This window comes from Mobula birostris, chromosome 4 (assembly GCF_030028105.1).
Source record: "Mobula birostris isolate sMobBir1 chromosome 4, sMobBir1.hap1, whole genome shotgun sequence".
Classification (NCBI taxonomy): Eukaryota; Metazoa; Chordata; class Chondrichthyes; order Myliobatiformes; family Myliobatidae; genus Mobula; species Mobula birostris.
The window spans coordinates 12,890,739-12,915,709 of record NC_092373.1 but is presented as its reverse complement, the minus strand read 5'-3'; the positions used below and the strand labels follow the sequence as shown (position 1 = coordinate 12,915,709).

The following is a 24,971-nucleotide window of genomic DNA, read 5'->3' as shown; positions in this document are numbered from 1 at the left end:
TCCTGGTAAAGGATTCCCTGAAGATTAACTTGCAGGTGAGTCGATAGTAAGGAAGGAAAATGCAGTGTTAGCATTCATTTTGAGAGCACTAGAATATGAAAGCAAGGATGTAATGCTGAGACTTTCAAAGGGACCAGTCACTATTTAAAGTATCATGAACTGTTTTGGCACCCTTAACCAAGGAAAGTTGTCCTAGAATTGGAAAGGGTCCTGAGCAAGTTTAAGAGAGTGAGCCCACAAATGAAACGGTCAATGTATGAGCAGTGTTTGTTGGTTTTGGGACTCGACTCCTTTAGAAGAATGGGGGGGGGGTATCTTATTGAAACTAACAAATATTTAAAGACCTAGATAGAGTGGACATAGGAGGATGTTTCTAATAGTGCGAAAGTCTAGGACCAGAGGTCACAGCCTCTGAATAGAACGTCATCTCTTTATAACAGAGATGAGACAGATTTTCTTTAGCTGGAGGGTGATGACTCTGTGGAATTCATTGATCAAATGGTACGGGGTAAAGCAGGAGAATGGGGTTGAGAGGAAAAATAATTAAGCAATAGTGGAGCAAATTCAATGGGAAGAATGCCTTAATTCTGCTCTTACATCTTATGATCCTGAACCTGGCGGTGTGGGTCCTGAGGCTCAATTTAGCAACTGGATGGACAACTGCACTTTTCCTTGGAGCTTATATGTAGACATTTAGATAGGCACATGAATGTGAGGAAAATGGAAGGAGATTGACATTGTGTAGGTAGAAGAGGTTAGTGTAGTTGGCCATTTTGTTGCAATGAATGAGGCGAACCTAAGTGCAGGACACAGGCACAGAGATTTAGTTAGGATGCAGACGCAGGCATGAGAATTGAACGGCAAACAGGAGGGAGAGCAGGAAGGCAGGAGACAGGCAGAATTTATCTTGACATGGGGAGACTGGGTTTCACAGATAAATCTCAGTACTGAAGCAAACCATAGGACACACAATCCTAAGTGGCTGAGAAGCGTTAATTACCACACTGGCAAAACCAACGATCTGGCAACTAGTGGGTGCAAAGCTGGGGTTCTTATGCTGCAGGTCTTGATGAGAATCAGGTGTGTCGTCACCCAAGGGAATTAGGAAAAAATGGGGAATTAATGGTTGGAACTGTGGCACAATCAAAGGGAATTAGGAGAAAATGGGGAATTAACAGTCGGGACTGTGTCACATTTGTTTACTAATTTTATTTATTTAGGACAACAGTGCGGGCTGAAATGCCCACTCCTATGCTGTAGTGTTCTATGTTCTCTGTTCCACTGTATGTTCCAAGTATGCAGATGTTTATCGTTGGGATGGTACACATTAAGCCTTTGGTTGGCTTGTTTTTCCCATGAGATATTTCTTGGTGTTCTGCTCTGGTTTTAGCAGGATGATGTAACATTTGGGAACAAATATGCAGATGAGCAGGCCAAAGCTTGAGGCCAAAATGGCAAAGATCTCGACGGCCACGGCGTACTTCCCGGGAGAGCTGGTATAGGCCGGTATGAAGGCCAGCCACACTGCACAGAAGATCAGCATGCTGAAGGTGATGAACTTGGCTTCGTTGAAATTATCGGGGAGTTTCCGAGCCAAGAACGCGAGGACAAAGCTGAGGCATGACAGAAAGCCAATGTAACCCAGAACACAGCAGAAGGCAGCCACGGAGCCTAAATCACACTCAAAGATAATCTTCTCCTTATAGTACTTGGTCTGCTTCACTGGGAATGGGGCGGCGAAGAGCAGCCACACCAGGCAGGTCACCAGCTGGACTGCTGTACAGAGCAAGACCCCCAGGATTTGCTGCAGGGTCCCGAACCATTTCATCATGTTGCTGCCGGGGAGAGTTGCCTTAAATGCTATCAGCACTACCAGGGTCTTGGCCAGTACACAGGAGATGCAGAGAACGAAGCTGATGCCAAACAACGTGTGTCTAAGCGCGCAAGACCAGACTGAAGGCTGCCCGATATAGGTCAACGAGCAGAGGAAACACAGAGCCAGCGAGAAGAGGAGCAAGAAGCTGAGCTCGGAGTTGTTGGCTCGGACGATGGGGGTTTTCCTGTAGTACCAGATCACTCCCGCCACGCCCATCGTGCTGGCCTCTCCCAACAGGGACACAGTTGTCAAGCTGATCCCCATGGTACCATCAAATGACAGGAACTCCAGATGTTTTGGGATACACTCATTCCTCATTGGGTTGGGCCAATCTTCTGGTGCGCACGCAATACAGTTGACCGAATCTGAGGGCAGCAGGAAAATAAACAAAAATAACTTGGATATTTTATAACATACACCCAGAGACCACTTTATTAGGTACCTCCTGAGGTTCAATTCCAGTCCTGCCAATCAGGAGCCTATATGTTCTCCCCATGGCCTCGTGGGCTTCCTGCGGATAACCCAGTTTCCTCCCACATTCAAAAGAGACATATGGGTTAGAGCTAGTAAATTGTGAGCAGCCTATCCCCAGCACAAACCCAGACTCATTGGTCATTTTTCTGTATTTTTTAATATTCCTATCCACATGTGACAAATAAAGGTGATCTTATTCTTAAAAATAAATGAAGATGTCTATAGAGTTCAAAACCATCAAAATTTATATGCATACAGTACACAAACAGGCCTTCCCGCCCAACTCATCCATACTGAACGAGCTAGTCCCATTTGCCTGTGTGTGGCCACCTGTCTAAACCTTGCCTATCTATGTACTTTTCCTAATATCTTTTAAATGTTTTAATTGCATTTGCCTCAACGACCTTCCTCTGACAGCTAGTTCCCTAAACACACAGTGCCCTCTTTGGAAGCATTGCCCACAGGTCAGTTTTAAATCTTTCCCTTCTCGCCTTAACCCTATGCCCTCTAGTTTTCTGGTTCCCTTTCAATGGGGAAGACATTGTGTGCCTTCACCCCATGATGATTTTATCCACCTCTATGTCTCCTCAGTCTCGTACCCTTCAAGGAATAAAGCCATAGCCTGTCCAATCTCCCCTGGAAATGCAGACCCTCAAGTTCTGGCAGCATCCTCATAAATCTTCCCTGCACTTTTTCCAGTTTAATGATGTCTTTCTAATGACTGCGTGACCGAAACTGCGCACAATACTCCAAGTGCGGCCTCACCAACATCTTGTACAACTGCAGCATAATGTCCTATGCTCATTGCCCTGTCACGTAAAGGCCAGCTTTCCTCGCTACTCAACCCATATGTCACACCACTTTCCTGGAACTATGTAAAGTTAAAAGATAAGCTTTATTTGTCACATTTATATTGAAATATTGAAACATACAGTGAAAGGCGTCATTTGTGTCATTGTTTACGATGTGCTGGGGGAGATTGTGGAACACGTCCGGCACCAACACAGCATGCCTACAACTCACTAACCCTAACCTGTACGTCTTTGAAATGTGGAATCCAGGGAAAATCGGCGTGATAACGGGGAAAACATACAAACTCCTTGCAGACAGTGGTGGGAATCAAACTCCAAAATGTGCTGTAAGTCTAAAAAAAAACTATGGTTAGATCACAGCTGGAGTATTGTGTTCAGTGCTGGCTGCCTCATTAAGGTTGTGGAACCATTAGAGAGGGTACAGAGGAGATTTACCAGGATTCTACCTGGACTAGAGGGCATGTCTTATGATGAAAGGTGCAGTGAGATAAGACTTTTCTCTTTGGAGCAATGGAGGATGAGAGGTGACTTGATACAGGTTCATAATATGATAAGAAATTAGACAGAGTGGACAGCCAGAGACCTTTTGACAAGAGGGAAATAGCAAATATTAATGGTAATCTTTAAGGTAACAACGCAATGTCCCAAGCCCGGCTGTGAAAGAATGGTTAGGCATGCAGCAAGTAACCCCATCCTATAAAAACCCTGAGCTAAAGAAACACCAACAGAAGCTCCAAAGACCTCATCCCTGGCAGAGGAAAGACCGTCAATGGGGACAACTTGAACGACTGGCCCAGGAGGAGGATTCTGGCGAGCTTCTGGCAGTGGCCTATCCACCAGTAGGGGTGATAGGTTTAATGAGTACATAGATTACTTTAAGGTGAGACGGGATAGCTTAAGAAGGATGTTTGGGGCAAGCTTTTTCTACTCAGGGAGAGGTGAGTGCCTGCAATGGGGAGGTGGTGGAGGCAGATACGATAGCAGATGTTAAAGAGGCTTTGAGTTATGCATAAATATGCAAATTATGGAAGGATATGGATCATGTTCCGCAGAAGAATTATTTTAATCAGCTTAATTACTTTGGGAAAATATTGTGTGCTAAAGGGCATGTACTTGTGCTGTGCTTTTCTGTGTTCTATGTTCAATTATAATATATTTATAATAGTGATAATGTGCATGCACCCTTCTTAAGAATGTTTATTGGTGATGTGATCTTAGCTACGCTGTAATTAAAGTTACTGAGTCATATCAGGTTGATTGTGAGAAGGCAGCAAGCATACATGTGGCCAGTTAATAGTGCAATGAATTCATTGGGCCCTCTACACACCGAGCTCTCTCATTACAAGTAGGTTTTCGAGTGTGCATGCATTTCATCTTGGTGGGCCTGGTTCATCATATTCCGCACTGTAAGTTTCCCAGTGTGTACCGTCACTACCATGAGTTAGTAAAAAACCTTTAATCATACAACTCTGTTGTTGTTTATGCTCTGCGCATTGGTAACAGTGACTGTACCTGCATGAGTGAATGGTTGAGTTATTGGAGTTAATGAATGATCTGGAGTTTAGAAGAATGGTGGCGGGGCGGGGGCGGGTGTGAAATGTCAATGAAATCCATTGAATATTGAAAGGCCTCGACAGAGTAGACATGGAGAGGACGTTTCCTATAGCGGAGGAGTCTAGGACTAAAGGGAACAGCCTCAGATTAGAAGAACGTCCTTTTCGAACAGAGATGAGGAGGAATTTATTTAGTCATGGGGTATATTTAAAGCAGAGATTGATAGGTTCTTGATCAGGATATCAAAGTGTCAAAGGTCATGGGGAGAAGGTAGGTGAATAGTGTTGAGAGGGATAATAAACCAGCCACAGATCTGCTGTATGCCATCGCTGAGCTGACAGTATAATCCAACTATGGGTTTTTATGAAGGTAAATGATCTACCTGTGGTGTTACTGATCTCTCCATCTGGGCACAGCAAGCACTTTGAGCAACAAACTGGCAGTCCTTTCAGAACTGCTTTCCGAGTACCTGGAGGACAGCTCTCTGTGCACACTGACTGAGGGACCTGAAGCACAAACATAGAGGTTACTTCACTATAGTTGACTCTCAGCAGCTTGGGAATAAATCCAGCCAGATTAGTTTATTGTCAGTTACACCAAGGTGCAATGAACTACCTTGTTCGTGTGAAGCTCACAGTGAACACTGTGTACATTGAAATAATGAATACAATAAAGTGAAGGTTGTGTAAGACATTGGTGAGGCGTAATCTACAGTACTGTGTACAGTTCTAGTCACCTATCTAAAGGAAAGGAGAATGAGAGGCAATTTAATAGAGACGTGTAAAATTATGAGGGGTATAGATAGATTAAATACAAGCAGGCATTTTCCACTGAGGTAGGGTGAGACTAGAACCAGAGGTCATGAGTTAAGGGTGAAAGATGAAAAGTTTAAAGGTAACATGAGGGAAAATTTCCTCACTTGGAGGGTGGCAAGAGTATGGAACAAACTGCCAGTGGAAATGGTGAATGTGGGTTCAATTTCAACATTGAAGAGAAGTTTGGATAGCAAACTGGACATAAAGGGTATGGATGGCGCTGGAAAAGGTGTGGGTAGATGAGATTTTCTATTGAATATTGAATGGCCTAGATAGAGTGGATATGGAGAGGATGTTTCCTGTAGTGGGGGAGCCTAGGACTAGAGTGTATGGCCTCGGAATAGAAGGAAGTTCCTTTAGAACAGAGATGAGGACAAATTTCTTTAGACAAGTTGGTGACTCTGTGGAATTCGGTCGCACGATGGCTGTGGAGGCCAACTCACTGGGGTACTTAAGCAGAGGTTGATAGGTTCTTGATTAGAAAGTGTGTCAAGAATTATGTGGAAAAGGCAGGAGAAGCTGGTTGAGCGGGTAATAAATCAGCCATGACGGAATGGTGCAGTGGACTCGATGGGCTGAATGGACTAATTCAGCTCGTATGTCTTCTGGTCTTAAATCAACTATGATACAGAGGCAAAGCAAACTCAGTGGGCCAAATGAACTAATTCTGCTGCTATGTCATATACAGTCAGCACACACAAAATGCTAGAGGAACTCAACGCGTCACAAGCATCTTACTCTGAATTTGCAGCTTCTGCAGAATCTCTTCATTTTATGTTTTATACAGTCAAAAGCTTTTGTTTGTATTGCATCCAGAGAGATCATGCCATACATAAGTACATCAAGGTCTTAAAAGAGTAAAACATTGCAGAAAGTTGTGTACTAGTTACAGATACTGTAAATTGTGATGCAGGTAAATAATCAAAGTACATAGTTCACAGAAACGTAGATTGAAAGTTCAGAGTTCACAAATTGATCAATTGGCATCAACTGGCATTGAAACTGTCCTTGATCCTCATGGTTCATCCCAGCAAGGGTCAGGTTTCTCAACTCAAAATTTTGTCATCTGTTACAAACTACAGAGTCACTGGTCCACCCATTCTGAGCTCACACCTTGTGTCTGTTTGCATAGATATCTCCTCACACCATGTTCCACTTGGATTAAGTACCTTAAAACCCTTGTGCTGATTGAGAACCAGATGATGATGGGTGAATGACCCTTGTCAGTGTTGTCCTTCTTGGCACCATCAGAATCAGAATCAGGTTTAATATCACTGGAAAATGTTGCAAAACTTATTGTTTTGCGGTAGCAGAACATTGCAGTGGATACAAAAATATAAATTACACGATATACAGTGTCATCCCCTTCGGAAGTTTTCATGTCTTATTGTTTTATAACATTGAATCACAGTGGATTTAACTTGACTTTTTTGACACTGATCGACAGAAAAATACTGTTTGCCACTCTCCCATAAAACTGCTACTAGTGAAGCAGCCAGGCAACAATTGTTGTATGCACCACCTCTCCCATCTCAGCCACTAAAGCTTGTAACTCCTCCAAAGTTGTCATAGGTCTCTTGGTGGCCTCCCTCACTAGTCCCCTTCTTGCATGGTCACTCAGTTTTTGAGGATGGCCTGTTGTAGGCAAATTTACAGCTGTGCCATATTCTTTCCATTTCTTGTTGATGGACTTAACTGTACTCCAAGGGATATTCAGTGAATTGTAAATTTTCTTGTATCCTTTTCCTGACTTGTGATTTTCAATAACCTTTTTGTGGAGTTGCTTGGTGTGTTCTTTTGTCTTCATGGTGTAGTTTTTGCTATGATACTGACTCACCAGCAGTTGGACCTTCCAGATACAGGTGTATTTTACTACAATCAGTTGAAACACCTTCACTGCACACAGGTCTCCAAAAACAGATCTCCATTTAACTAATTATGTGACTTTCAAAACCAGTTGGCTGCAACAGTGATGATTTGGTGTGTCATATTAAAAGGGGTGAATACTAATTACTTTATGTTTTAATATTTGTGTTTAATAAAGATCACTTTGGAGAGATCTGTTTTCACTTTGACACCAAAGAGTTTTTTTTCTGTTGACCAATGTCAAAAAAGCCAAAATAAATCCACTGTGATTCAATGTTGTAAAATAATAAACTTTCAAGGAGGTGAATACTTTTAATAGGAAATACACACACACACACACACACACACACACACACACACACACACTGTCAATGGCAATGAATTCCACAGATTCACCACTCAGTTGATAGGTTTCAATGAGACTCCCTCCTCATTCTTTTAAACTCCAGCAATTACAGGCCTAGAGCCATCAAGTGCTCCTCATACATAAACCCTTTCATTCCCAGGATCATTCACATGAACCTCCTCTTGTCCATCTCCTATACCAGCAGATCCTTTCTTAGGTAAAGGCCCAAACCTGTTCACAATACTCCAAGTGCAGTCTGATCAATGCCTTATAAAGCCTCAGCTTCACATCCTTGCTTTTATACACTGGTTCTCTTGAAACAAATGCTTCTGGATGGTATGTAAGCAAAAGCTTTTTGACTATTTCTCAATACCTCTGCCAATAATAAGCCAAAGACAAATCCCACTAAGGCCCCTCCCATCAGGAACCTCCTCCAGCCTTGATATCCTTCACAATCTCTCCTTCAACTCTGCGCTCTTCTTCATCCCTTATTTTAATCGCACTGTTGCTGACAGTGAACGCTTTAACCTCTCAAGTCCAAGACAGAAATTCCTTCCCCGCCACCTATGCTTCCTTGTTTTCTTTTAACCTAACCTTTCACTTTGTTCAAAGCTCAAAATAAAGTTCTAATGAAAGCACGTACAGTATAGTCACTATATACCACCTTGATATTCACTTTCTTGCATGGACTTACAGGAAAATTAAGAAAGAACAATAGAATTTATGAAAAACTATACATAAGCAAACCTGACGAACAAACAATATGCAAACGAGGACAAGTTATGCTAATACAGAAATATGTAATACTAAACTGCAGAGCCCTTGACAATGAGTATACAGGCTATGAAGTCAGTTCAGCACTGAGCTGAGTGAAGTTATTCATGCTGATTCAGAAGCCTGATGGTTATAGGGTAATAACACACACCTGGTGGTGTGGGACTTAGGGCTCTTTACCTCCTACCCAATGGTGGCAGTGAGAAGAAAGCATAGTCTGGATGGTCTTTGATTATGGATACTGTTCAACAGTATGGGAGTCTAAAACTAGAGAGCATAGAACATAGAAGAGTACAGCACAATACAGGCCTGATAAGGAATGCTGTTTTTTGTGGCAACTCTTCCTGTAAATGTGCTCAATAGTCGGGAGGGTTTTGGCAGTGATGGACTGTGAACTTTGCCAGTAATCCCAGTGGACTGAGATGAGACTGCAGCAAGAGTTTGTCGGAAGCTGGGCTGTCAGGGTGGGGTTTGCGCATTCCCCCTTAGACCCCGTGTGTTTCCCCTGGGTTCTCCAGTTTCCTCCCACAACCTAAATGTGCAGGATGGCAGGCCAGTTGACCATTGCAAGCAGTCCGTAATTTGTAGGTGAGTGGTAGGATCTGGGAGGCAGGGGAGTTGGTGGAGGTGTGGGGAGAATAAAATGAAATAGGATAGGCTGTGTGGAACATACAACTGTACAGCCCAACAAGGCATTTCAGCCAACAATGCTCTACTGACCTTTTAAGCTATTCCATTACCAATCTAACCCCTCACTCTCACATTGCCCTCCAAGTTTACTTTCATTCATGTACCTATGTAAGAGTCCTTTAATATATCAGACTCAATCACCACCCCCTGCAGTGAAGGTCAGGCACCCACTACTGTCCAGGTAAACATCCCTCCTAAGCCTTTCTCCACTCACCTTAAAAGGATGCCATATGGTGTTGGCCATTGTTGCTCTAGGACAGTGACTCACAACAGGAGCAGCTATGTGTCCTCAGGGGGCATTAGTGGAAATAGAAGTCACCGGGGGGTGTTCATGATTTTTGGGAGGGGAGGGGGGAAGTGTTAAGTGGCACCCTAAGTTGAGGCATGAGACCTGGCCAACTGTGTCAACTTGCTGTTGTTGTCAACATCTGATATGCATTCCCAGTTTGTTTTAAATTTTCATTTTAATTTAGCCCACTTAAAGATGGATAAATATATGAAGAAAAATCTTTATGAATTTCAAAACGGTGAAACCTTGAATTCTAATCATGCTACGAAATATAAACTATTGAAAGCACAATGTTATCTACCTGGAGTATAACATTCCCTTCAAATCAGTAATGTCCCATGTGTCCTATTTGTAATGCTGTACTGCCTAATGAAGCATCAAGATTGCAAGAACTCTTTATAAAGGACACCCTGCAAAAGTTACTTGTGGTATTACTCAGTTCCAGAAGATAAAAGAAGCATTTGAAAATTGTACACACTCGAGTCATTTGCCAAGAAAGCTAAAAATGACCTTAATGGTCATTGTTATAAGTAATAAGTTATAAGTAATCTTATAACATTTCCAAAATGATAGCTAAGTGTGGAAAATCTCATACAATTGGTGAAAGATTACTAATGCCTAAGGTTAGAAGTGCTCAGCACTGTTCTAAAAATGGATACCAGTATTCTAAAATCAATTCCTCTGAGTGGTAACTCTGTAGCTGGTCGTATTGATGAAATGACTGAAGACACTGAGTATCAACTATGCACAGAACTACAATACACAGAATTTGGGATACAACTTGACGAGTCAACTATGCAAGATGATGACGCAAGGTATTTCCAGCATCTGCAGATTTTCTCTTGTTTGTGATGAGGGCATTCTAATTGCATATATATGGTTTATCGACTATGGAAAAGTGTATGAAGGGATTCTCTTTTATAAAGTTTTTCAAGCATGACTCTTGTAATATCTGCTATTGACAGAATTAAATCTCATTCATTAAATAGCAGAATATTTCATTAGTTATGCCAAGGTAACAACGAAGAGTTTGAACACTGGCTTCTTCACACTGAAGTGCATTGGCTGTCAAAATACCGCTACTTAAAATGTTTCTTTGATCTTTTTGACACTGCTTTGAATTTTTGCTCAAGATCAACACAAGCTTGGGAACAAGATTGAATTTCTATGCGGAGATATGGCATATCTAGCTGATCTGTATGATGAAATGAACATTCTAAATATGGAACTGCAGGGTGAGGATTACAATTTAATCAAGGCAAAAAGTCTAATGTTCTCTTTTATTGGAAAATTGGAAATATATAACCAAACATCAGGAGAAGAATGTTCTCACAGTTTCCCTGCATGAAGAGTATGACACTCTCTTTCACAGACGGTAATTTGCAAGAGTACTGCTGATACCTGTAGCCACTGAAGAAGGATTTTCAGAATTTAGACCAATCTGGAATTTCCTGACTGGGTAATTAATCCACTTCTTTGCAAAGAAGAACAGAAAGAGAATTTGTAAAAAGAAATTATCGAAATTCATAATGATGGAGAAGCAAAAATGTTGGCTTTTGTGGTATGTGCCTAGACCGTAATACCATTTTTCCTGGTCTTTGGAGAAGAGCCAAGCTGCACTTTATTACATTTTGATCCTCCTACCTTGTTGAAAGAGGCTTCTGTGCAGTGAACCACATTCTCACAAAAAAACAGAAATTGCTTGGACATTGTTACACGTGGCAACATAAGGCTTGGCTGCCGCAACTTGAACCAGATATTTCAACCCTTGCTAAAAACCATCAAGCTCAAGGATCACATTGATATCAAGGCTACAGCACAGCGCACGGGTACTGTGAAAGTTAGGTTTAAAGACAAATAAAAATTTAAAGCAGAATCATGTTTCTCACGTTAGCATATGGCAGACATATTTTTACATTAAGGAAAGCATATTGTGCCTAACAGGGCAGTTGACAAGTATGAAACTGCTTTGTCGGGGGCATTGGGCTAAAAAATTGTTGGGAAACACTGCTGTAGGGAAAAGACACTCGCTGTCTACTCTATTTAGGGATACTATACGGTACCCAATAACACTTTTGTGACTTATTAACTTGCTGATCAGTATGTATTTGGAATGTGAGAGGAAATTGGAGCATCCGAAGGAAACCAACATGGTCAAGGGGAGAACATTCAAACTCATTACAGACAGCCTCACAATTAACGCACTATTACTCTAACCACTATGCTACTGTGCCACTTTACCTATTTCTCCTATAATCTTATACACCTCTATCAAGTCGAGTCTCACCCTCCTTTCTCCAAAGAGAAAAGCCCTAGCTTACTCAAATAGAAGTAGGAACGATGGACAGCATGATTCTGATGGGCTTAAGGGTCTGTTTCCTTGCTGTACTTCACAATGACATTTTTCACCAAGTTTTTGGTCGCATCCTACAATGCTCCGCGGTTTCAAACTTTAATTTCCTTGAACCACTTGTGGACCATTCCATTACATTGTAGTTGCTGTGTAAATGGATACATTGCCATATTTATTGTCGTTCTCAGAGAGTCTGAGAAACTTATTAGGATCAAGGATCAACTTTATTCACTATCACATTTAAATGTGGAGTGTTGGTCAGGGCAAGACATGTAACAGATAAACAGCAACATTTAACAATTATAAAGTATTATATAAAAATAAAGTTAGTGGTTAAAGGACAGATTTGGAATAAAATGTGCATAAATACATACATTCCAGCATGTATTTCAATTGAACCACATTACAGCAAGCGTTTAAAGTGTTTACAGTGCAGTGACTGAGGTAACAGGTAGAAGAGGTGGTGTGGTGAACCAGAGTGGTAGATTAAATTTACCGCCTAGGGGAAGAAACTTGTAAGATGGCACGATTTCTTTTTTTTTGTTTTAATAGCCCTACAGAAGGGAACTTTAGGAAAGGTAGTTTCCAGTGTAGGTATCACAATGATTTTTCCTGCCCGCTTCTTTGTCCTGGATACAAACAAGTCCTGAAGTGATGGTAGACTGCAGCCAATGGGCTTTTTGGCTGGACGGACAGTTTTCTATAGTTTTCGTTTATTGTGAGAGGAAGCTGCACCAAACTAAACAGTAATGGCTGATGTGAGGATGCTCTCTATAATGGCAGTGTAGAATTGCTGTATGTTTTGGGGAAGGTGGACTTATACCAACTGTCACAAGAAGTACATCCTCGGCCGAGCATTTTTTGTTAATGGAGATATGACTCCAACACAAGTTCCTGCAAAATTAGCTCATGGAAATCAGCCCCACTGCTTTGAAATAGTATTCAGGCGTAAACAGGCCATGTTTAGAAAAATGAGTGGACACTTCTCATTGAAACCTATCAAATATTGAAAGGCCTAGATAGAGTGGATGTGGAGAAGATGTTTCTGACAGTGGGGGAATCTAGGATCAGAGGGCACAGTCTCAGAATACAAGGATGGCTCTTCTATTTTCTATTTCTATATTTTAGTCAGAGGGTGGTGAATCTATGGAATTTGTTGCCACGGGCAGCAGTGGAGGGCAAGTCATTGGGTGTATTTAAGGCAGAGATTGATAGGTATCTGAGTAGCCGGGGTATCAAAGGTTATGGTGAGAAGGCGGGGGAATGGGACTAAATGGGAGAATGGATCAGCTCATGATAAAATGGCGAAACAGACTCGATGGGCCAAATGGCCGACTTCTGCTCCTTTGTCTTGTCTTATGGTCTTATTCTGACATGAGAAATTTCTTTAGCTAGAGGATGGAGAATCTGTGGAATTCATTGCTATAGGTGGCTGAGGAGGCCAAGTCATTGCCGATGTTTAAAGTGGAGATTGATTAAGAGGTTCTTAATATGAATGGATGTCAAAGATTACAGGGAGAAGGCAGGAGAGCAAAAGTAAGTCAGCCATGATAGAATGACAGAGCAGACGTGATGGGCTAAATGGCCTATTTCTGCTCCCATGTCTTATGGTCTTATAAAATATGCTGCTTAGATGTCGATACCACAGTAACCATCTTACCGAGGTTTGTTTGCCATTCCAAATGATATTTTCTTCCTTTATCTGCAGGTCATGTTCCAAATCTGAAGCTGCGTCGAACCTGCCAACATGAACGTACTTAACGGACCCGTCTGCTTCTTCTTGCCAGTTGATGATGTCGTAGGAGGCAAGCGGGTCTCCATTCTCATCGAAGGAAACCGTCTCCCCCAACTTAGTTGTGTAACTCACCTCCTTCAGGTAATGGAGCAGCTTTGAAAAAAATTTAAATAAAGAGCAGAACTCATGAAACTATATTTACAATTTTCCCTCCAACTTTCAAATCCCTTACTCACTCTTCCCTCAGTTAGTCCTGACAAAGGGTTTCCGCCTGAAACGTCAACTGTACCTCTTCCTAGAGATGCTGCCTGGCCTGTTGCGTTCTCCAGCAACTTTGATGTGTGTTGCTTGAATTTCCAGCATCTGCAGGATTCCTGTTGTTTATATTTACAATTTCTGTGATTTAACTTTATTTACCTGATTAGAGATATAGCGTGGAACAGGCTCCTCCAGCCCAATGAGACGCACCACCCAGCAACCCACCTCTTTAACCCCAGCCTAATTACTGGGCAACTTACGAAAACCAATTAATCTACTATCCCGAATGTCTTTGGATTGTGCGAGGAAACTGGAGCACCTAAAGGAAACCTACAAGTTTATGGGGAGAAACTTCTTCCAGACGCACCAGAATCGATTTCCGAGCTCCAATGTCTGAAGTGCAATAGCGTTGTGCAAACTGCTCTGCTCCTCTGGCATACCAGATAACTACATATTTTTTTATGTGAAAATTAGAATCAGGTTTATTATCACTGGCATGTCATGAAATTTGTTGATTTGTGACAGCAGTACCGTGAAAGACACAAAATTACGATAGGTCACAATGAAAAGCATTAATAAATAATGCAGAAGAGGAATAGTGAAGTAGTTTTCATGGGTTCATGGACCGTTAAGAAATCAATGGCAGAGGAGAAGGTGCTGTTCCTAAAATAGTGGTCCACCGGGCCCAAGACCACCTCCCTATTCTCTTAAATGTTGAAATCAAACATGGATCCATCATATCCACTGGCAGCTCACTCTACAGTTTCAGCACCTTCTGAGTGAAGAAGTAACCCATCATGTTCCCCGTAAGTATTTCACCTTTCACCCTTAACCTGTTACTTCTAGTTCTAGTCTCACCTAACCTCAGTGGAAAAAAAGCCTGCTTGTATTTACCCTATCTATACCAGTCTTAATATTATATACCTCCATCAAATCTCTTCTCATTCCCCTACACTCCAGGGAATAAAGTCCCAACCTGTTCTAGCTTTCCCTGTAACTCGGGTCCTCAAGACCCAGCAAAATCCTTGTAAATTTTCTCTGTACTCTTTCAAACCATATATGTGATCAAGCACTCACAGGCACTGGTAACTCCTAATGGTCCCGGGGAGGGTCAATATCTGGAGGATCTATCTGGGCCCAATACATTACTGCAGTCATGAAAAAGGCACACAAATTTCTTTAGTTCGTTTGGAGTTTGAGATTTGGTATGTCAACAAAGACTCAAAGATTTCAGTAGATGCATGATAGAGAGCATCTAGACTGGTGGCACCACGGTCTGGTACGGAGGGTCCAAAGCAAATGATCATAAGAGTCTGCAGAGGCTTGTAGCCAGTTCAATCAAAGGCACAACCACCCCCACCTTTGAGGACATCTTCAAGAAGCAGTGCCTCAAGAAGGAAGCATCCATCACAAAGGATTCTCAGCATTGAAAACATGTTCTCTTGTCACTTCTACCATCTGGAACGAAGTAATGGAGCCAAAAGACTCAGTGATTTAGGAACAGCTTCTTTCCCTCCACCATCAGATTTCTGAAAAGTCCATGAACACTACCTTGTTATTTATTTTATTTATAGATTCAGCACGGAGCAGGTCCAACGAGTCGCACCACCCAACAACCCATGTATTTAACACCAGCTAAATCAGAGGAAAAATTGCAATGACCAATTAACCTACAAACCGTTACGTCATTGGATTATGGGAGGAAACCCTGGCTCTTCACAGGGAGAATATACAAGCGCTGGAATTGAGCACCAAACAATGGAACACTTCACGCTATCAGAGCATCGCATTAACCACTACACTACCTTGGAGCATTCTGCCTCTTTATGCACCCACATACAAAATGCTGGAGGAACTCAGCACACCAGGCAGTGTCCATGGTGGAGTTACTCCTTTTCTCAGCTCGAAACATCAACACCTTATTCATTTCCATAGATGCCGCCTGAACTGTTGAGTTCCTCCAACATTTTGTGTGTGTTGCTCTGGATTTCCAACATCAACTGAATCTCTCATGTTTATCCATTTATTTGGAACTTTTTTTTAGTAACTTATGGTAATTTTGTATATTTGCACCGTACTGCAGCCACAAAGCAAGTCAGTGATGATGTATCTGAGTCTGAAATTATTTCTTTATTGAATATCATGTAACATACCTTTGTGGAATATACCTGATTAAGTAGGTTCAATCAGAGATATCATTATTTAACAGCCAAGGAATGAATTTGAAGATCTATCCCATAATATCCTTCAGGTTCAGTGAGGCTGAGTTAGCCAAATGGGCCAACACAAAACAGGGCCATATTCAAATGTTATCAGCCACCACCCTCTCTCCCTTTCTCTGCCTGTAATACTAAAACACCAGTTGAGTACTTCTCAGAATCAGAATCAGGTTTATAGTCATGGTGTCTTAGAACACTACAGCACAGATACAAGCCCTGTAGTTCATCTAGTCTGTTCCAAACTATTAATCTGCCTAGTCCCATTGACCTGCACTCAGACCATAGCTCCATATGCCTTCAATCCATGTATCTATCCAAATTTTTCTTAAGTGTTGAAATCAAACCTGCATCCACCATTTTCTCTGGCAGCTCATTCCACACTCTTACCACCATCTGAGTAAAGAAGATCCCCCTCATGTTCACCTTAAACAATTCACCTTTCACCTTTAACATGATCTTCAGTACTAGTCTTACCCAACCACAATGGAAAAAGACTGCTTTCATTCCCCTATCTATACCCCTCATAAATTTGTATAGCTATGTCAAATCTTCCCTCATTCCTCTACACTTGAGGGAATAAAGGACCAAACTTATTCAAATTTGCTTTATAACTCAAGACTTAATGTCCTGTCAACATCCTTGTAAATTTTCTCTGCACTCTCAATCTTATTGACATCTTTCAGGTAGGTAGGTAACTAAAACTGCACACTATAACCCACATTAGACCTTGCCACTGTCTTATACAATTTCAACAATACATCATAACTCCTGTACTAAATACTTTGATTTGTGAAGGCCAATGTGCTAAAAGCTTTCTTTATCACTCTATTTACCTGTGACACAAGGAGTAGAGATTATAGATCTGCATTCCCAGATCCCTCTGTTCTACTGCACACCTCAGCAGCCTAACTCTTACCGTTTAATTCCAACCCGGGTCTGTCCTCCCTTCACACACACTTGTCTGCATTAAATTCTATTTGTCATATTTCAGCCCATTTTCCCAGTAGGTGCAGATTCCACTGCAAGCTTTGATAGTCGTCCTCATTGTCCACTGCACCTCCAATCTTGGTGACATCTGCAAATTTTCTGATCCAGTTTACTACATTATTGTCCTGATCGTTGATATAGATGAAAAACAACGGACCCAGCACTGATCCCAGCAAGACCCCACGTGTCATTAATGCAACCTTCTGCAACCATTATCTGACTTCTTCCGAGAAGCCTATATCTAATCCAATTTACAACCTCAAATTAAATACCAAGTTACTAAACCTTTTTGACCAACCTCCCATGCAACCACCTTGTCAAATATCTTGGCTAAAGTCCATGTAGATAACATCCAAGGTTTCCTAAACCTGTTATCAATGTCTTTTATTCTGATGAAAACATACAAACTCTGTACTCTCAAAATTTCACCTTTGGAGACTTCCCACTTGCCAAATACACCTTTGCCAGAAATGAACCTGTCCTAATTCTTTTCTAATACTATCAAAATTGGCCTTTCTCCAATTTAGGATCTGAACAAGAGGACCAGTCCAAAATCTCTCCATAATTATCTTGAAACTAATAGCATTTTGATCACAAGAGGCAAAGTGAACCCCTGCACAAACTTCTGTCACCTGCCCTGTCTCATTCCTTAATAGGAGACTAACATTGCACTTTCTCCAGTTACAGCCTCTATATACTGATCAGCAAAACTTTTCTGAACACGTTTGACTAACTACCCCACTCAGCCCTTTTACAGTATTCGAGTACTAGTCAATATGTACACATTTAAAATCACCTCCTACCACAACCTATACACACAAGAGATTCTGCAGATGCTGGAAATCTAGAGCTGCACAGACAAAATGCCAGAGACACTCAGCAGGTCAGGCAGCATCTATGGAAATGAATGAACAGTCAACATCTTGGGCAGAGTCCCTTCATAAGGACTGGAAAGGGAGGGGCAGATGCAGAATTAAAAAGGTGGTGGAGGAGAAGGAGAACATGCTAGAAGGTGATAGGTAAAGCTGGATTGGTGGGGAGAGGGGGAAAGAAGTAAGAAGCTGGGGGGTGATAGGTGGAAAAAGAAATCTGATTGGAGAGGAGACTCACCAGGGGGAGGTGGTAGGCGGGTGAAGAGAAGAGCTAAGAGAACAGAGTGGGGAATTGAATAAGTAGTAAGGGAAGGGTGGGAAAATAAGTTACCAGAAGTTGTCAAAGTTGATGTTCATGCCATCAGGTCAGATGGTATCCACGTAGGATGAGGTCTTGCTCCTCCGCCTTAGAGTGACCACATCATGGCAGAACAGCAGGCCATGAACTGACATGCCAAAACAGGAATGGAGATAGGAATTGAAATGGTTACTTTCACAAACTTATGTTTCTTGCAACAGTCTGAAATCTCTCTCCAAATTTGCTCCTCTGAATCCCATTGACAGTTAGGTGGTCTATAATATAATTCCATTTGTAATCATCCCTTTTGTATTCCTCGTTTCCACCCACACATCTTTTCCAGGCAAGCTGTCCGGTCTGACATGACATTTTCCTTGGCTGGTAATGCTACCCCTCTCCCATTCATCACTCCTACTGTCTCACATCTAAAACAACGAAGGCTTGAAATAATAAGGTGCCTGTCCTGCCCCTCCTGCAACCAAGTCTCACTCATGTCATAATTCCATGCCTGGATCCATGCTCTAAGATCATTTGCTTTTCCTACAGTACTCCTTGCACAGAAACATACACAACTCAGAACATTTTTCCCACCATGTTTAATCTTTCAGTCGTAATTGTAATTAATCTAAAGAACACCTCTTCTCACAACCACTCCACTATCCGCTCTGGTTTTTATTCCTCTGCAACTGTAGTTAATCCCTCATGCAACACCAGTAAACTTTTCTTGATTATTAAGCCATAAGGCATAGGAGCTGCATTAGGCTATCCAGCCCAGTGAGACTTTTCCTCTATTCCATCATGGCTAATTTATTATCCCTCTCAAGCTCATTCTCCTGCCTTTAAGTAAGTAGTGCAAAATGAAAACACAAAGACTGAAGCAGTTCATTGACTATTGAGGAGAGCAAACTGTTCCTAAAATGGTGAATGTGTGTCTTCAGGCTCCTGTGCCTCAACCCTGATGTAGTAATGAAAAGAAGGTTGTTCCATAATGCAGCCTGAACTGACCCTTGCCTTCACAAGTGAGATTAACTTGGCCAACACAAGTGAATTGGAACTTGGCATCAATTGGGGGCAGTATGGCCGTATAGGTGTTTGGATAACACCATTACAGTGTCAGCGACATGGGTTCGATTCCCACTGCTGTCTGTAAGGAGTTTGTAGGTTCTCCCTGTGACCACGTGGACTTCCTCTGAGTGCTCCTGTTTCCTCCCACAATCCAAAAACATATGGGAGAGGGTCAGTAACTTGTGGGCACCGGAAAAATGGCGACACTTGCTGGATCCAACCAGCACATCCTCGGGTTGTGTTGGTTGTGATGGAAAATGATGTATTTCACATATGCTTCGATGTTTTGATCTACATGTGGCAAATAAAACTAATCTTATCAGCAAATAAGCAGCACCCACCAAGCAAGCAAGAGAGGAGTGGGCTAATCAGACAACTAGAATACAAGACGATGTTGAGTGCCCATCATTTACAGAACTACGCAGACATATCTCCAACTAAGATATTGTCAACATTACCCAAAATCTTCAAGCACTTACCTGCCATGGTTTGAAGTTGAAGATATTTGCACAGGTATTATTTGGTTCAATACCAGTTTTGCAAGCATTTAAGTTGTGAAGGGCATGAGCTATTGCATATATGGCCTTGTAGACATTGTAAGAAACCCTCAGCTGGGACACATCTGAATATATATTGTACATGCTGTTTAAGTCCTCTGACCCAGTGCATTGGTTCTGAGTGGAACTCCAAATGTTCTTTCCTGCGATGCTACTGGATACATTTAGAGAACACTTAAATATTGTCTCCCACAATTCGTTCACGAAGAGATTGTTCGGAGTTTTGAATGGATGGGCTTCAAGCAGGAAATTCCTTAGACCCGGAATCTCAGCTCTGCGAATTGCGAACCCTATTGTCCCGGACAGAGAGGCGAGATTCTCTCTGGCTGCTATCAATGCAGAGGTGACCCAGGCCTCACTCGCTATCCATTGCTTTCCAGTGATATTTTGTCTCACGATTTCTTGGATTAAAGGATACGCATCTCCCTCAATGGCAAACATGACGATGACCCTGGCGGTCGATGCTTTAATCGTCTCTGCAATTTGAAGGATCTTTTGCCTGGTGTACATTTTTGGAATTATCTCAGCAAAGGCGATGCACACTCCCAGCCTTCTGACTTCATCACTGAACGCTTGAATGCCATTGCGGCCGTAGTCATCGTCGCCGGCCACTGAACCCACCCATGTCCAGCCAAACCGGTGCACCAGCCGGGCCACACCTTGGGCTTGATAGGCATCACTTGGCATGGTTCGGAAAAAGGCCGGGAATTTATTCCTGTGACTCAGGCATGCACAGGATGCAAAGTAGCTGACCTGGAGAGAAAGAAAAAGTCATGCAAAGCTTACCAAATGAACAGCTTTGTCATATGAGACCTTCAGACAGTGGAACAGAAGCAGGTATTTGCATCATCGAGTCTGCTCCACCATTCCATCGTGGCTGATTTATTGTCCCTCTCAATCCCATTCTTCTGCCTTCTCTCCATAAACTGTGACAGCCTGACCAATCCATAAACTGTGACAGCCTGACCAATCAAGAACCTTATCAACATCCACTTAAAATATACCCAATAACTTGGCCTCCAGAAAGATCTGTGACAATGTTCCCCACCTGCAATTTAAAATTGTTGAACAGTCCATGAACCCATGAACAGTGCTTCAGAATAAGAATTAGGTTTAAATTCACAGGCATATATTGTGAAATTTGTTGTTTCTGTGGCAGCAGTACAAGGTAATATGTAATAATAGCACAAAATAATCTGCAGATGCTGGGATCAAAGCAACACTCACAAAACGCTGGAGGAACTCAGCAGGTCGGGCAGCATCCGTGGAAAAGATCGGTGGACATTTCAGGCCGGAACCCTTCGTCACGACTGAAGAGGGAAGGGGCAGAGGCCCTATAAAGAAGGTGGGGGAGGGTGGGAAGGAGAAGGCTGGTAGGTTCCAGGTGAAAAACCAGTAAGGGGAAAGATAAAGGGGTGGGGGAGGGGAAGCAGGGAGGTGATGGGCAGGAAAGGTGAAGAAAGAATAGGGGAAAACACAACAAGTAGTAGAAGGAGGCGGAACCATGAGGGAGGGGATAGGCAGCTGGGGGAGGGGGCAGAGTGAAATAGGGATAGAGGAAGGGAGGGAGAGGGAGTTACCTTTTCCCTCCCTCTCCCTTCCTCTATCCCTATTTCACTCTGCCCCCTCCCCCAGCTGCCTATCCCCTCCCTCATGGTTCCGCCTCCTTCCACCACCGGTTGTGTTTTCCCTTATTCTTTCTTCACCTTTCCTGCCTATCACCTCCCTGCTTCCCCTCCCCACCCCTTTATCTTTCCCCTTACTGGTTTTTCACCTGGAACCTACCAGCCTTCTCCTTCCCACCCTCCCCCCACCTTCTTTATAGGGCCTCTGCCCCTTCCCTCTTCAGTCCTGACGAAGGGTTCCGGCCCGAAACGTCGACTCATCATTTCCACTGATGCTGCCCGACCTGCTGAGTTCCTCCAGCGTGATGTAATAATAACATCTGTGAATAACTAAGTACCTTGTACTAACCTGTTGCCACAAAACAACAAATTTCTTCTATAGTTGTACTGTGGAGAGCATTCTGACAGGCTGCATCACTGTCTGGTATGGAGGGGCTACTGCACAGGACCGAAAGAAGCTGCAGAAGGTTGTAAATCTAGTCAGCTCTATCTTGGACACTAGCATACAAAGTACCCAGGACATCTTTAGGGAGCAGTGTCTCAGAAAGGCAGCGACCATTATTAAGGACCTCCAGCATCCAGGGCATGCCCTTTTCTCACTGTTTTCATCAGGTCGGAGGTACAGAACCCTGAAGGCACACACTCAGTGATTCAGGAACAGCTTCTTCCCCTCTGCCATCTGATTCCTAAATGGACATTGAAGCTTTGGACACTACATCATATTTTTTAATATACAGTATTTCTGCTTTTGCACATTTTTAAAAATCTATTCAATATATGCAATTGATTTACTTGTTTATTTATTATTATGTTTTATTTTATTTATTATTAATATTATTATTTTCTCTCTCTGCTAGATTATGTATTGCATTGAACTGCTGCTGCTAAGTTAGCAGACTTCACGTCACGTGCCGGTGATAATAAACCTGATTCTGATTCTGATGTTGGTGATGATGGGCCTTATTCAGATTTTGCAACGGTGTGAATTCACTCGTGCACTTTCGAAAGAACTGTGCAATGAGACCCACATTGCAACTTTTATCTTGTAGCTCTGTAGCTTGCACCTTTTTAGTTGTTTTTTTCCCCAATTTCCTTCTGATTAACCTTAATAAATCCACTACCTTTGTTCCTTCAGCTATTGAGTACAAGAGTTAAGACATCGGCACACCCAACCCTGAGATATCAGGCAAGGTCATCTGATTCCAAACAATCGGTTTATTGATCATTACAGAATGGCACTCTGGTGCTTCCTCCACCCTCCCCTCTCCCTTCCCACTTTTCCAACCATGATCCCCTCTCCCTGCCCCCTTCCAACTCTCAATTCACAATGGTGACTCTTATCAGAATCGGGTTTATCATCACTCATATATTTCATGATTTTTTTTTTGTTGCAGCAGTACAGCATAATACATAAAATTACTACAGTACTGTACGAAGTCTTAAGTGCCCATAAGCACAGTCCAGTAATTTTATTGTAACTTATATTTTTTATGCATTGTACTGTACTGCTGCTGCAAAACAACAACTTTTGTGACTCCTGTCAGTGATATTAAACCTCATTCTGTTTCTGGTGAATGTATGCAGTGCAGGTCCGGAAATGGGACGGAAGTAGCCCTGTAACAGTTTATTCCACTTCACCTTGAAACTCTTTCATAGTTTTATATCCTTCAATCAGTTCTCTCCATTAACCACATATGATTTCAAACAACATATATATTTTCTCAGACACAATGGATTCTGCAGATGCTGTAAATCTTGAGGAACCCACACTACAATAGAGGAGGAAATTGACAGGTCAGGCAGCGACTATGGAGAGAAATAAATGTTTCATGCCAAGAACCTTCATAGCTCAAAGCACTGCCTGACCTGCTGAGTTCCCCTGCATTCTGTGTCTAATTTGGGCAGTAGGGCAAATTTGCACACTCTATGACTCGACTACTCAGTGTGTCAAGCAACATCTATGGCAGGCATGGGGAGAATTACCTTGGGCTCCTGTCTCACCACTCCTCTTTCCACATTATATTGGCGATGTCCATCTCCACACTCGATCTTCATTCAGGCTTTCAATCAGAAACAGTTCCTTCTCTACCCCCCTTCCCCCACCACCATATATGCTGCTCAACTAACTAAGTTCATCCAGCAGACCGTTTGTGGCTTCTACACCTGTCATTAGAGAAACATTGGGAAAGGCATCACAATGGCCATCTTGAATTTATGTATCTCATTTAGGGAAGTTGCTTATCCAGCACCCTTAACCATGTGACAAAGATTCCACACATGATCTTGAGATCACAAGACACTGCAACAGATGGTAAAGACTGTGGAAAACGCCATTAGGGTTTCTCTTCCTTCATCCCACCACTCAGGACGTATATCAGAAGCATGACAAGTGCAGTGCCTCCAGCATTACGAAAGACCCGTCCCATCCTTCCCACAAACCCTTGGACCTCAGGCAAAAGGTATCATAGCATGTTAACTAGAACTGTCAGGCGGGGTAACAGCTCTAACCCCACCCCCAGGCTGACAAGACTTCCTGGCAGCCTGCTGCCACCCTGTACACCTTGTCTGAATGCCCTGACACCAACCCCCTCCGCCCGCAGTCTGCAACTCACAGACACACTCTCACACTGCACTGCTCATTTCTCATTTTTTTTATTGCTGTTGTCTCACATAGTTATGTGACTTTATTTTATTATAATAGTGTCAGCAACATTATACTGTCTTATGTAAACATGCACCTCACACTTGAAGTCAACCTGTCAATCTTCAGGCCATGTCACACAGGAACACGTGCTAATATTATTTAGTGATTCTATGTGCTAGATCATAATGACAGGTGCTGTGTGTGACTATATATACACCATGCTTTGCACCCTGGCCCCAGCAGAACAATGTTTCATTTTGCTCTATGTACATGTGCATGGTCAAATGATAATAAATTTGAACTTGAGATAAATGAGCACCTTTTGTGCATGGAATAATGAAAAATCCCACATCATTCAATACTTACACCTCTCAACCTCACTTGAGCACAACCTACCATTGGAACTCTGAAGGGACCCAGAGTGCGTTGTATGATCATGGACTGTGTTGAACCCGAGTCACCGACTATCACAGGAATGAAGGCAGATCCTTCACAGTCCTGGCGGGACACCACGTCCATTCTTCCACTCGTCGATGCCAGGGCTGCTCGAAGAGACTGGGTGTGTGTGGCGCAAGTGTCATATATCCGATAGCCCAGCCTCACGTGCGGAAGGAGAGTGCTGTCTTTGTTTATTTCCCGAATAGCAAAGATCATCGTCTGTACCCAACGGAAGCTCCTGAAGTCAAATCTGCAGAGAGAGTTACTGAGAATTACAGATCAGGTGGAGATTCAGGCCAGGAACCAATATCTCTCTTATGTGGTTCACCTGCCCATCACCCCTCCTTTATTTGGTTCTACCTATCATTTCCACCCTCTGTCTTCCTCCCACCTGACCTCACCTGCCTATCACCTCCAAAGGATT

The 24,971-nt window shown here is 42.5% G+C and overlaps 1 protein-coding gene across 1 annotated transcript; it reads right to left on the bottom strand.

Moving 5' to 3' along the window:
* Positions 1–1,327: 1,327 nt before the first annotated feature.
* Positions 1,328–24,793, bottom strand: LOC140196996 (extracellular calcium-sensing receptor-like). Its single transcript, XM_072256928.1, has 5 exons — positions 24,506–24,793; positions 19,763–20,593; positions 13,510–13,737; positions 5,099–5,222; positions 1,328–2,241 (listed from the first exon to the last, which is right to left on the bottom strand). Exons 1-5 carry the CDS (start codon positions 24,761–24,763, stop codon positions 1,328–1,330), a joined length of 2,355 nt encoding a protein of 784 aa, XP_072113029.1. The 5' UTR covers positions 24,764–24,793.
* Between the last annotated feature and the right edge of the window lie 178 nt (positions 24,794–24,971).

Excerpts from the sequence above, each read along its gene's own strand:
- LOC140196996 (XM_072256928.1), bottom strand. The coding sequence starts at position 24,763 with ATGATCTTTGCTATTCGGGAAATAAACAAAGACAGCACTCTCCTTCCG. Across the intron at positions 20,594-24,505 it reads GTCCCTTCAGAGTTCCAATG|GTCAGCTACTTTGCATCCTG; the intron begins GTAGGTTGTGCT and ends CTTTCTCTCCAG. Across the intron at positions 2,242-5,098 it reads AGAGATCAGTAACACCACAG|ATTCGGTCAACTGTATTGCG; the intron begins GTAGATCATTTA and ends TGCTGCCCTCAG.